At 40.2% G+C, this 12,433-nt stretch overlaps 1 protein-coding gene and 1 non-coding gene across 3 annotated transcripts; both read right to left on the bottom strand.

Moving 5' to 3' along the window:
- Nucleotides 1-950: 950 nt before the first annotated feature.
- LOC148293608 (small nucleolar RNA snoR109) lies at nucleotides 951-1,046 on the bottom strand. The gene has a single exon (XR_015836919.1). It is a non-coding gene; the product is annotated as a small nucleolar RNA snoR109 (small nucleolar RNA).
- Nucleotides 1,047-3,163: 2,117 nt separating this feature from the next.
- Nucleotides 3,164-8,313, bottom strand: HEB1 (ARM repeat superfamily protein). Of its 2 annotated transcripts, none has more exons than XM_088255681.1 (5): nucleotides 6,963-8,313; nucleotides 6,417-6,881; nucleotides 5,289-6,317; nucleotides 4,664-4,850; nucleotides 3,164-4,306 (listed from the first exon to the last, which is right to left on the bottom strand). In XM_088255681.1, the coding sequence occupies exons 1-5, from the start codon at nucleotides 8,049-8,051 to the stop codon at nucleotides 3,333-3,335; spliced, it is 3,744 nt and encodes a 1,247-aa protein (XP_088111807.1). In that variant the 5' UTR covers nucleotides 8,052-8,313; the 3' UTR covers nucleotides 3,164-3,332. The 2 variants fall into 2 exon arrangements, with proteins under 2 accessions (XP_088111807.1, XP_088111808.1); XM_088255682.1 differs by having other exon boundaries at nucleotides 4,664-4,847; nucleotides 6,963-8,311.
- Nucleotides 8,314-12,433: the final 4,120 nt, after the last annotated feature.

The following is a 12,433-nucleotide window of genomic DNA, read 5'->3' as shown; positions in this document are numbered from 1 at the left end:
CTCGTTCTCCAAAGCACGATCCAAAAATGAAAAGCACTCAATGTCAAGCATGCGCACCTCATCGATGAAGAGGATGCCTGGCACAATCTCTGCCTGCCTTCCATTCCTCCCTCCACTCTGCTACTTTTGTGTCAATTTGTTCTTTCACTTCTGAACGGATTTCACCAGTATCACCAGTAACGAGAGCCAGAAATCCCTGTGTCCTGGAAGAGATAGATATAATAATCAGAAAATGAAATATCATATTAATCTGTGTCTAAAAGAGAAGCATTGCAATCGATACATTTTATAAAAGCTTATAGATTGATAAATATCTTGAAATTCCCTAAAGCATTAAGATTTTTACATGCATGTGTGTGTATGAAAGAAGGCATCTATACTTATCACATCAAAGCTTAACAACCAGAAAAACTAAACGTTCGATAATATTCTGTAACACCTAAAACATGTAACTCATACACACTTCTCTCTTTCGTATTCTATGATTCAGAATAGATGTGGAGTTCTGTTTTGTCTGAACAGATATATAAAAGCTGGAACACCTGTAGCGCAAAAGATAACATTCACTCTTTCAGCAAACCGAGCTGCAAGTTTGGCTTCGAGCATCAGAAAGCAAGATTTGGTGGAGTTGACTGTCCTTGAAACATCTTCAGGTTAGGTTTTTTCGAGTTTTGTTGGAAGGTGACAAGATGAAGGTTTGCCTAGGGGTATTGTATTAACGAAAAAAAAATCTATAAAATGTGGGCATCAATAGACACATACAGCAGGCTGGGGAGGAGTCAAAGCAGGATTGCCTGGAAGGTGACCGAAATGACAATGATGATGTTAGAGAATGCTTAATCCTATGCCATTCCCCTCTTCTCCCCTTCTCATATGATTCATTAATAATGAATAAGATTTCTGTTTTTTATTTTTTTATTATTTTATTTATTTTATTTTTTTAATAAAAGCAATGTGAGAAGCTTGGTAAGCATATCTGTCGACGGAGAGAAATCTCACAACAGCCGGCCAGTAAACTTCTCAATTATCTGATTTGGCTACAGCCACTTTGGCAATTCAAGATCAAGAGTACTGATTTTCATTTCAAACCCTTCCCTTGGTACATGTAGCCACATCAAGATAAATATTGAAGAAGAAAAAAAATACTCATCATTCACTAGTGCATAAGAAATCAGCAGGAGCATGCTCTGAATTTAAGTTCATGAACAACACAAGCTGAGAACTTTTGATTTGCTGTTGATGACATCAATTTCATGAAGTGTGACGCAATGCACCACCTCCTTGCGCTTCTGCAACTCCCCATCAGGGCACTGCTATGGAAAAAAGAGAGAGAGAGAGAGAGAGAGAGAGAGAGAGAGAGACATGAGTTTTGGCTCGGCTCTGGAGAGAAGAAAGAAGAATGAGAGAGAGATGGAGACAACAGAGAAGAAAGAGAAGAATTTTAAAAAAAAGAGAAAGGAGGCATGTCAGAGGGAAGAGAGGGAGAGCGATGCAGTTGTCCGCGGAAAACGATTTTTTATATAGAAAATTTGGCATAAATCTAATTATGAGGAGAGATTTTGGGTGTAATCCACGTAGAAATTGTTGTTGATCCAAGTCCTTTGACTTTTGCGCCACATAAGATTACATGCCTATTTCAATTTATTGATATTTACTTTTTTTTTTTTTTTTTTTTTTCCAGTTATGCACCTAAAACATAAATAAGATAAATTATGTGAGCTTGCGGAAGAGTGTTCTTTTTTCTTTTCTTTTTATATTACTTTAATGACATAGGGAAGAGTGTTCCATACTTGCTTTTGAGCGATTGTTAATAGCATTCCTCATCCCCTTTATATATTGATTGGAAGGAAAAAAAAAAAACAGAGAGGTATTGGGCTTGGGTTTGCGGCAGGTAATATCTCATTAACAAGCAAACAAAAACAGAGAGGTCTTGGGCTTAGGTTTGCAGCATCAGTCATATATATGTGGGCTTGCCGGCTGGGCTTTTATGGGCGGATCAGGCTAGGCTTTAATGGGCTCAAATGGGTCGGGCTTATAGTTGGGCTGGAACTTTAGACACTTTAGCCCAGCCCACCAAACAACGAGTTGGGCTGGTCCATAGCCCACAACGGTCTGGGCCGAGCCTTTTCTTTATGTGAGTCGGGCGGGCTCCTATCAGCTCATGGGCTCGCAGGCCAAATGATGACCCCTAACTTCAACCCAACAACGATGACATTTTAGTAATTAGCACTACTCCTACCCCCAATTCCATATGATTTAGTAAACAACTTCAATAGGAATCCGGAATCCAACTCTTCATTCATATGGTTTAGTAAACAACTTCAATACGAATTCAAAATCTAATTCTCATCAATTCAACTCCGCAATTCAATTCATTCTAATCCGATTATGGATTAGTAAGCCAACGGAGTCTAGCCTAGTGGAAAAGGACCTTGACTTGCAAACTAGAGGTCTCAGGTTTGAACTCCCATAGCATCTTAGTTGTGTGCGTGTGTGTGAGAAATCCCCTTCTTTGTAGTTTAGACGATCGCTTGTACTAAAAAAAATGTGCATGTACACGTCTCATAATGTTATTTGTTCATATAAATATGGTTCGAAATGAGCTCAAATTTGAATGGATGATAGAGTGACACATCATTTGGTGAAAAAAAATGTGTTTTTATAAATAAAAAAATTAATATTTGCCTAGAATTTGTTATTACACAAAGGGTCAAAACTGGAATTGAATGTAGTCTCGAGTCATATTGTGGAGTTTGAATTTTATTTTATTTCATCAATAAAAATGTTTGTACTACAAGAATAATCTAAATGTGTATGTACACATCTCATAATGTTATTTGTTAAAATAAATATGGCAGTGAGCTTAAATTTAAATGGATGACAAAGTGGCATCATTTTGGTGAAGAAATGTGGTGCTATATAATTGAATAAAACAATTATATATTTTTTCTTATAATTTAGACAATCGCTTGTATATAAAGATAAATTATAGCCAACCACAAGATGTGGTGCGATTGGCAAACTACCACCTCAAGTTGGTGAGTTACCTAGTGTCTCAATGGCAGGGATTCGAAAACCGTTGGAAGCACTTTGTGGCCAGGGGCAAACCGAACCCCGACCGGGGATTAATCACACCCTTCGGGTGTGAGGACACCTCGTGGTATTTACCAAAAAAAGATAAATTATAGCCGAATTTTATTTCAACCATAATTGCAAATGTACAAAAATAAAATAATTTTGTTTCAACCTGTACATGCAATACTAACCCTGTTTGTCACAAATTGGTCATTTCTTGGCTAGTTATTCTTTACATTCAGGCTCATGTTTTCAATCTAGTCTTCCTCCATAGAAACCTTCCCAGTTTCATACATATGATACATCCAAATTGGTTCAAGCAATTCCTTTGCACTTCGCAGATTTTCCCTTCCATCTTCTTGGCTTTCTTCTTCCATTTCTCTCTCTATCTGAGGGTAAAGGTCTTGAAGAGAAGCCAACATCATATCACCCCACTCTTTCTCATCTTGCCTGAATACCTTCAGGCATACAAAGCGTACAAGTCCGGAAACCAACCTGAAATTCTTCATTTCCAGCCCAACTATGGCGGCAATCAAGAAAACCACTCCAAAAACATCCCGTATGCTGAGGTTTCCTTTCAACAATATGACAATCATGTCCAGAAGTTTCTTAAATGCAGGAAACTCCTCTGGTTCAGAATCTCCACCTTCTTCTGGCCTAACTTCACTTATTTCGCAGACCTCAATCTTTGCTAAAATCAAGAGCCATGATGGAAAGTGGAGTCTGTTGCGATCAGCTGCAGTTATTTCTGTCGCTTCTCCCTTAATCTGTTTCATAATCTGGCCAGATCCTAATGCCAAAACCAAGTCAGGAAGCCAAGACTTTACTCCTGTCACCATATGCGCAACGTAGTTAGAGCCCAAGTACAATTCAATCGAGATGATTAAGTCAAGCAGATAGTTCGCAAGATCAGAAGCTTCTGTGAGAAGTAGTGAAGCTTCTGTAACATCTTTAAGAGCTAGATTAAGTAACTTGGCTGCATAGGTGAAGGAGCTCTTCAGACAGAGAATCATATCCTTCAAATCCTCCTCCTCCTCAAATTGAAACTGCTCCCGAGATTGTCGCTCCAAAGTAGATGTGACGCATTGTAAATAACCTGATGTGAACTTTAAGCACCTGCCCTGATTTTGAGGAACAAAACCTATTGTAGCAGCATCAACCACGAACCTTAGGACTGCAGTAAGCATCTTCACCTTGTTTGATAACTTCTTTGGTTCAGTATAGACACATCCTGCATATATTTAGGAATAATATTCAATAATAGCACAGGCAGAAGTACATATAGTCAGTACCTGTGAGAAGCAATGAAATAAAGTTATTTATGGTGGAACAAGGTGGATATGCATATGGTTGGAGATTATAATTTACATCTTTCGCAGTCCCTTTGTTTTTTAATTTTTGGCCATTGCAGTCCCACTGTTAAAATTTAGACAATGTTCCAGAAAGACCCGAACCTTGCACAAACAACAACTAAGTTGCCCAATGTGCAACTGTCTGGGATAAACACCAGAGAGGCTTCCTACTTAACAGTGTAAGTCTCTTCAACTTATGTGATCTGTGCCTTTGTGCCCTGTCCATAATTACTTACCACCATCACTTGGACTGGAGGCATCAATCTGAGGTCCTCTGTGTCTTTTTTCACGACGAGTGGACGACTTATTGCTAGCATGCTTAGATTCTGGAGAAATATTTCCAGACCCTCCAGAATCACCTGCTCCAAATAGCCTGTCAGTACAGTTAAGCAGGTGATCCAATACCTGTTCCAACTCAGTCTGCTGAAAAAGAAAACAGAAGCAAGACTTTAGACAGTGAAATCGTGTCAGATAGATTACTTCAGCTTCAAAGCAATGATCTTTGGTCCGCACAAAGTTCAGGAAGATTGAGAACAAGCCCTAATATGAATATTCAATTATGTAACAGTATACAGTACAGAATCATCTCTCCAATTCAACATAAGAAATCTGATATAAACTGAACACATTACAGTTGGTTAATCATGAATAGAAATACAAAATAATGACTGGTTAAGTTTCAAATATGAGTGAATGTAAAGACAGCAATAAGATCATAATCTCGGAAGAAAAGAAAAGAAAACTTCAAAATAACACATGAAACAAAAAGTGAGACAGTATCACATGTGAGAGAAACTCTGGTTTTGATATGTTCAGCATTAAGATATGAGCAGAAAAACAGCTGAGAGACATAGCACTTGCCTCCAAACTAGACCTTGTGGATTCAGTCCTATGATCCTTTTGAAGAGACATATGCAGAGCAAGATCTGTATATGCCAAAACCGGAGATGCGTCCATATATTCACAATGCATGCACTGCACAACGCTGACCTCAGACAAGACCTTTAAGGATAGAAATAGCGATTCTAGAACTTGAGATCCCAATATAGATTTCCGAGTGTTGACAGATACAAGCAAGTCTCTAATTTGCCAGGCTATTCCTACTGCAATTGAATAATCATTCTCAAAATTGGTTTGCTTTTTCCCACCAACGTTTTTCCATCGAGCTGAAATTTTGCTAGAGGACTTCGATTTCTTCCTTTTTGCAGAGAAAACACTCAGCTTCGGTATTTCATTGCCAAATTTAATATGGCAACGGTATGCAGCTTTCTGCAGGAAGGCTGTTAGAGCTTCAAGCATGCCATCAACCCCATCACAAGAGAGCAACAACTTGTGAGCAGACCTCACTTCAGCTTGCCTCTCCACATTTGTGGATAAACCACTACAATTTGTGACCTGGTGCATGCATTCATCAAGAAGTCCAGTCACATCATCTGGAGAGATAGCTGAAACAATGTTGAATACAGAAGACTGAGCACGCCCAGTAGCCGCTGCAGCAAACAAGCACTTCAGCTTTTCACCATCAAAGAACTCTTTAAGAGCATTCTTGAAAAATGGCTCGCTGGCTAGGGTATTACAAAGGTTGGCAGCAGCGAGAAGTAAACCCTCAACTCGATCTTCATCCAGATTATTAGGCAGCAAGACCAAAGTAACCAATACTCTAACAAGTTCCACCAAAGACTTATGAGATGCCCCTTGGGACACAGCAAACTCACAAAACCTTGCTCCAGCCATCGGAGACCTTTTAACAAGTGTCACACAGCGATTGCATGCTGCTTCAACAGACACTTTCGAGGGAAAGTATGATGGCATAAGCAGTCCTGTGATTTTCTGAGCAACTTGAGGTTGATCATTTGCAAGGGTAGATAACAATACATCTAACTTGACCACCTGTTGAAAGATGAAATGAAGTAGACAAACCAACTAATGTCAAGAAAGGCGTCAGAAATAACAACAGCTTATACTAAGGATTCTGAGGGCATTCAGTACCTTATGGAACTGGAAATTTCGAATATCTCTTACAAGAAGAAGAAGATCTGCCATGGCAACTCTTATTGATAGGACATTGTCCATCATCAAATGCCCCAATCTGGGTAGAAGCACATTGAGAATTTGATGACATTGGGGATTTCCAAACAAATACATAATACCATTCAATGTGGAAAGTCTAACCTCGTGCCATACATCATGTGACATATCATCAAAAATCTTAGTAATTAACTTTGTGATGGTGGGCAAAGGGATGATTTCCCAAAAGAGATGAAGGATGCGACAAGAACCTTCCACCGCAACCACTCTCACATCAGGACAGTCGTCAGCCAGTAATCTCTCCAACAAAAAGAACTGCTTATCAAGCAACGAATCTTTCACCTCTTTTGTGGAATCAGGATCTTCAAGAGGGAACAAGTCTAGAATCAAATGCAGCGCATTTTGACGAACATTAGAATTCGCAACCTACCACCAACCAATCATTTAAATACATCAAAAGCACAGTCTTTGGCAATTGGCATTCCAAACTTATTAACAAAAAATTACCTGCAGAGAGCGAAATATCACAGGCTCAGAGAGCTGGAAAAGAAGCTTCTCAACACCAGCAGTGGTCCTCTGGTTTATAAACCCTCCCAAAACCCTTCTAATTGAAGCAGCCAAAGCTCCAGAACTGGCATGTATTGCACCCTCAATCAAACCCTGCAAAAAACCATTTTCAATTTCACTTCTTGAGACCCCCTCCAACACTTTCCAAGCCCGAAACAGAACATCCCCATAAGCCTCTAGCATCGACTTTCGTCCAAACGGAACCTGAGACCTAATCATTGCCAACACTTCCTTCAACAGCTGGGAACTCCAACCGAACAGAAAAGCAAGGAACTTCTTCCCCTCCTCTGTCTTTAGATACAGAGGCGAAATCACACACCGGATTAACAACTGCTTCAAGTCTTCAATGCTATCATCCTCGAAATCGAAGCACGCAAAGGCCGCGCGGAGCGCGTAGACTCTGTGGACATCCGCCTTCTTCTTCAGAGTCAGAGATCGAGACAGCAAGAAAGGGAGCGACTGAGAAATCAGAGATTCTCGCCCCGGCAACTCCTCCTTCCACCATTGCTCGCACAAACTCGCTATCTCCGATACCAGCACTGAATCCGACTCCAAAATGATCAAATTGTCGTGCAGCGCCTGAACTCCGGCCAACAAATCCAATGGCGAGAACGCATTTTGGGGATGCGAAACGCATAGTTGCGTGATAAAAGCTAAAACTTGAAGCTCGGAAAGAAGCCGCTGCTTTTGCCGGTCAGGATTCGGGTCGGGATCGTCTGGTTCGGGTTCGGACCAGGTCTTGGACCTCCGAGAGGACCTCCGGAGGCGCTTGGTGGGAGGAGAGCGTGGGGAACTAGGCTTAGAGTTCGGGTTTGAGTTAGGGTCTAGAAGGTTCTGGAAGGATTGGATGGTTTGGGAAATGGAGTTGCAGAGAGAGAGAGGGAGAGAAGAGGAGAGGTCGGAGGAAGGATTGATGGCGTGAATTAGGGTTTTGAGAGCGGGCTTTGAGGATTTTAGGGTTTGCTTTGTGGCCGAGCTCAGAAATTCGTCGGCTGAGGATCGGAGAGCAGAGCGAAGCCGTTTCTCCATGGCCAGAAGTGTTTTCGGTGTTTTACGAATCGAAGCGTTTTCTTTATTTTCAGAAATGAGAATTGAGAAGACGAGGGGAGACCGTTGCCTTCGATTTTCGGTTGAACTAAGGAAGAAAATTCACCGTCTGTGATTAAAATCAATCTGACAGACAAATGAGGACGCAATACACATAATACTCAGGGGGTAAGAACTTGTCTGTTATTTTCATTAGAAACTAGACTGGTGCCACTTAAATCCTTTCAATTTTCAAATGGGATTTTGGCGCTGAGGCATTGGCGAAAACGAACCCGGCTCCTTAAGTTGGAGACTAGGATGTTTCTCGGGCATACACCCCCAAAACATTTGATCACCACACCCAGTATCTAGAAATAGGGTTGCAAAACGTCTAATTTTCCCCTCTAGGTTTAGTAATTGTTGAGGCCCAAAAAATTCAAGATTGGGCTCGAATAAATTCCCGGCCCAGTACGACGCCTTATTAAGAAGAAACCCGGTGTGGGCATGCGAAAATTCGTCATACATGCTCGCACGAGTTATAATCCACGTGTCATGCCAAATAAGTATGTAATCCGTCACGCTGAGAGTTGAAACGAGCCTATAAAATGCACTGGTTCTATGAACCCATGCTAATTATCCCATCAAGCATCATATCCCTTTCCAAAGGCGATAAAATTCAAGCACGCCATGCCAAGCGGAACATCATTATGTTACACCTAGCCACGCTACAAGCTTAAGTGTGCCCAAGCCACGCAAATGCTCGGGGCTTGCTGAGTGGGTTGTGGTATGGATGGTAACGAGCTTTCATGAGGCCCATTGATGAGCCGAGAAATGGAAGTTTTGGGTCGCTTGGGAGCCCCAAAACTCAAGCCCATTTCTTGAGCCCAAATATATGGGTAAGCATAAAAAAGAGAAAAAGCCCAATACTCTAGAAAAAACCAACCCAATACTCTAGGGAAATTAGCCCATCATTTTGATAAAACAGCCCATCACCTAAAAGAGATTAGCCCATTCTCTTAATTCGCTAACCCATTACTTTAGGAAATGGCCCAAGTGGCTTAGAAAATATCTAAAAAATCTCCAGCACATGGTTTGAAATGAAACCAAGATAGAAAACCAAGAGATGTTTGTACGCTCAGACTCCAGCACATGTCAAAGGCAAACCCAACGCAAGTCATCAAAGAACCAAGGGATACTTGAGCAAAACACCCTTCAGACCAGCCAAAGTTATCTATCTCCTTCCTTTACCAGACCTTGCCAAGAAATAGGGGAGGAAAGAATGAGAGGTGATAACCAAAGATAGGAAATCACCACTGAAGCAGCTGCGGGAAAAGCCTAAGAGCCCCCAAAAATCCTGTTTTGTGCGATTGGGCAGAGAGATTTTTACCAAAATAGGATGAGTCCAAGGGAGATAAGAGAAAGGAAAGGGGAGACTTGACAAAAATTAGGAGAAACCATTAGGGTTTCTTGAAAAAGGAGAGCTTCTAGTGGCTATAAAAGAGAGTGTCTCCTACCCATTAGAAACAACTCAATCGAAGGCAAGCAAACCAGACCCATAGAGCAAGCATCATCTCTCACCTCTGGAATCCTTCAATTTCGAGCCACACCTCTCCATCTCCTCCAATTTCCTCTTCTAGCAAGCTATTCCAGATCTTGACAGACTTTTCGTCAAGCTGCTGGAAATTACTTAAACCACCCATCGTTCCTTCCCATCTCTCTCCCCCCTTAGCCAACCTTCTTAGAATCACTTCCCTTTCCTTAGAACCCCTGTTCCTCATAGGAATTCACACCCTTCTCTCTGTTTATGCTAAACTCATGATGGTTTTGCTCCCATGCCACAAGCTTCTCATGCCAAGCTAAAAATCTATCTGTAAGCATACGTTGTTTTTGTTGGTGAAGGTAACCAGGGTGTTTCCTAAGGTTTCACCGTCCTTTCGAAGCATTCTCGGAGCTTGATCTTTGAACTCAGACACTGGGGGTAATTTCACCCATTTTCACTCCTTACAGCAGCCCAGCCCATTTGTCAGGCTGCTGGAACAAAAAGACCCCCACAGTAATTAAAAATTAAAAATCAAGCAACCATGACTTAGCTCTTTATACACAAATCACAATTTGACATGTGTGAATAATTTTTTATTTTGAAGTTTTAATCAGTTATTTATTTTTTCAGTCATACTACATTATTTTAAAAAATCATCATATGTAGTGCTAAAATAAAAATAAAAAATTTGCAATTTTATTTGGTTGGTGGGTGCAACTCAACTTCACAATCTTTTTGCTGCTAATTGATGATATTAAAACTTGGTTTATGTTTTTTTTTTTTTTGGTGAAAACTTGGTTTATGTCTTTGCTCAAGCAGTCAACAGATTGGACTCCTTTTGCTAATAAAGTGTTGTGCAGCAGGGATTGGTACCAACTAAAGTTGGCCTTCCAACTCAGGATACAATGTGCTTTATGAGGCACTATCACTCCAACCCTTGAGTTTAAGGAGCTTGTAAGCCTTGGTGGGAGCAATAGGAATGGGGTGATGGAAAATCAATTGGGTTCAGCTTGTTTGCTATGGGTTTGCCTCTTCCAAAACCAAGAGAGAGGAGAAAATACACATTACATGCCTATACTGTTTTGTCTTTTTTTTGTTGAAAACCTTTCATATTGAGAGGGGCGATAATATATTAAACTCGCACACACTAAACGGATGCTAGGACTTGAACTCAAGACTTCGCATGAGGAAGCAATTACTCCAAATCAGTACACTAGTGCTCTCATTGCCTTTTTTGGGTAAAATGAAAAGTGTATATTGAATTATATTTGTGAAACTTAATGTTATTATGCCATCTTAGGCCTAGCTAGGTGAAAGTAACTTTTGGCTCTCTCTCTCTAACTACCATGCTCTGAAGATGGTAATATAATGTCCAACAATTTTCTTTTTTCTTTTTTCTTTCTACCCTTTGGTTCCCAGGTCATTTTCTCTTCTTAAAAGGAGTGAAATGTTGTTTTCATACCATAAACCAACAAGATCCGTCTGTATGATGTGGATGTAAAGCGTGGTCCTTTTATATTTCTGAGCATCCTAGACTGCAATTCTGTAAATATGGTGTCCAAATTGCATAAACCATCTTAATATGGTAAAAAACAACATAATGGAAGTTCATTATTGCACTAATATGGAAAAACCAAGTAGTTTTTTCCCCCTGCATTATTGGTTTTGAGAGCCTATTCTCATAATAAATCACTAATCACACAAAACCACAGTTTAGTTTAATTGAAATTTGTAATTTTTGAGGTCTGTTTGGGCAGAACAGAATCCAAGACTAGTCTTTAGACCAAATACATTTGACTTTGTGGGTAGAGTCTGTGTACCCCAATTATGCAGAAGATTAAACAGAAGGCTTCTTTGTTTTTGGGGTGAAGTTGAAATGTACCCAACTTTGGATTAAATAGAGGTACTAAAAATGAAGATAAAAACATGGTAGCCAAAACCCTAGTGGTAAAATGAAACATAGACTTTAAACCTACCGATTATGCTTTCATTGATTTGGTTGGTTCTCTTTCCCCTGAGGCTTCTTGACCAGAAGATGAGTGTGTCCCAAATATGCATCACTTCTCAGCCTTTCTTCTTCTTTTTTTTTTTTTTGGATACAATTATAATCTTATTTTCTGGATCAGAGGGCGCAGAGAGGTGTGGGCCTTGTGGCTCCTCCTGAGAAAGAGCTACACAATACACAATTATAATATCTACTGCTTCGGGCTAAATTACAATAGTGTACCGTGCCAGACTGGCCTATGAACCCTAAGAAGGCATGTGGATGTGTGGAGCCTCTGACACCATTTTGCCATGAATCTCATGCCCCAATCCCACCACCCCCACCCCAAAACAAGGGTCCTTAGGTTCATAATTATGGTTCAATTGGGTCCTACAGCATCAGTAAAAGGGTGCAGTGCAGAAATCAGCATTTGCATTTGCCGGTGAAAGCAATATTGGCCCTCCATGGTTGAATGAACTTGCTCCTGGTCCTCACTTAACTAATCTGCAAAACCAATCTCAAGCCATTCATCTAGAACCTAAAACAAGCCTACCCTTTATTCAAATCATTTAGTTATGCAGATTTCTTGTTGTTAAATAATAGCGGACACGAAGTTAATAGAGTACTTATCCTCACATTCAAGGTAAAAGTTTGATTCTTAATCTTCCACTAGGACCTTGAATTAAAAGAGAGAGAAAAAAAAGCGCCATCCCAAAGTACAATCTTAATAGTGAAAGGAAGTATTTTCCTATTCATCAAAGAAGTTTCCCACTCATCAAAAGGGAAACACAACATTCCCAGCAAATATAATCACACTCACCTTTATATAACTTTCAATGGCCCAAATGCAACACAGATATA

This window comes from Prunus avium, chromosome 6 (assembly GCF_965620075.1).
Source record: "Prunus avium chromosome 6, drPruAviu1.hap1.1, whole genome shotgun sequence".
Lineage (NCBI taxonomy): Eukaryota > Viridiplantae > Streptophyta > Magnoliopsida > Rosales > Rosaceae > Prunus > Prunus avium.
Note: the sequence above shows the minus strand (reverse complement) of the source record. Positions and strands in the feature narration are given on the sequence as shown.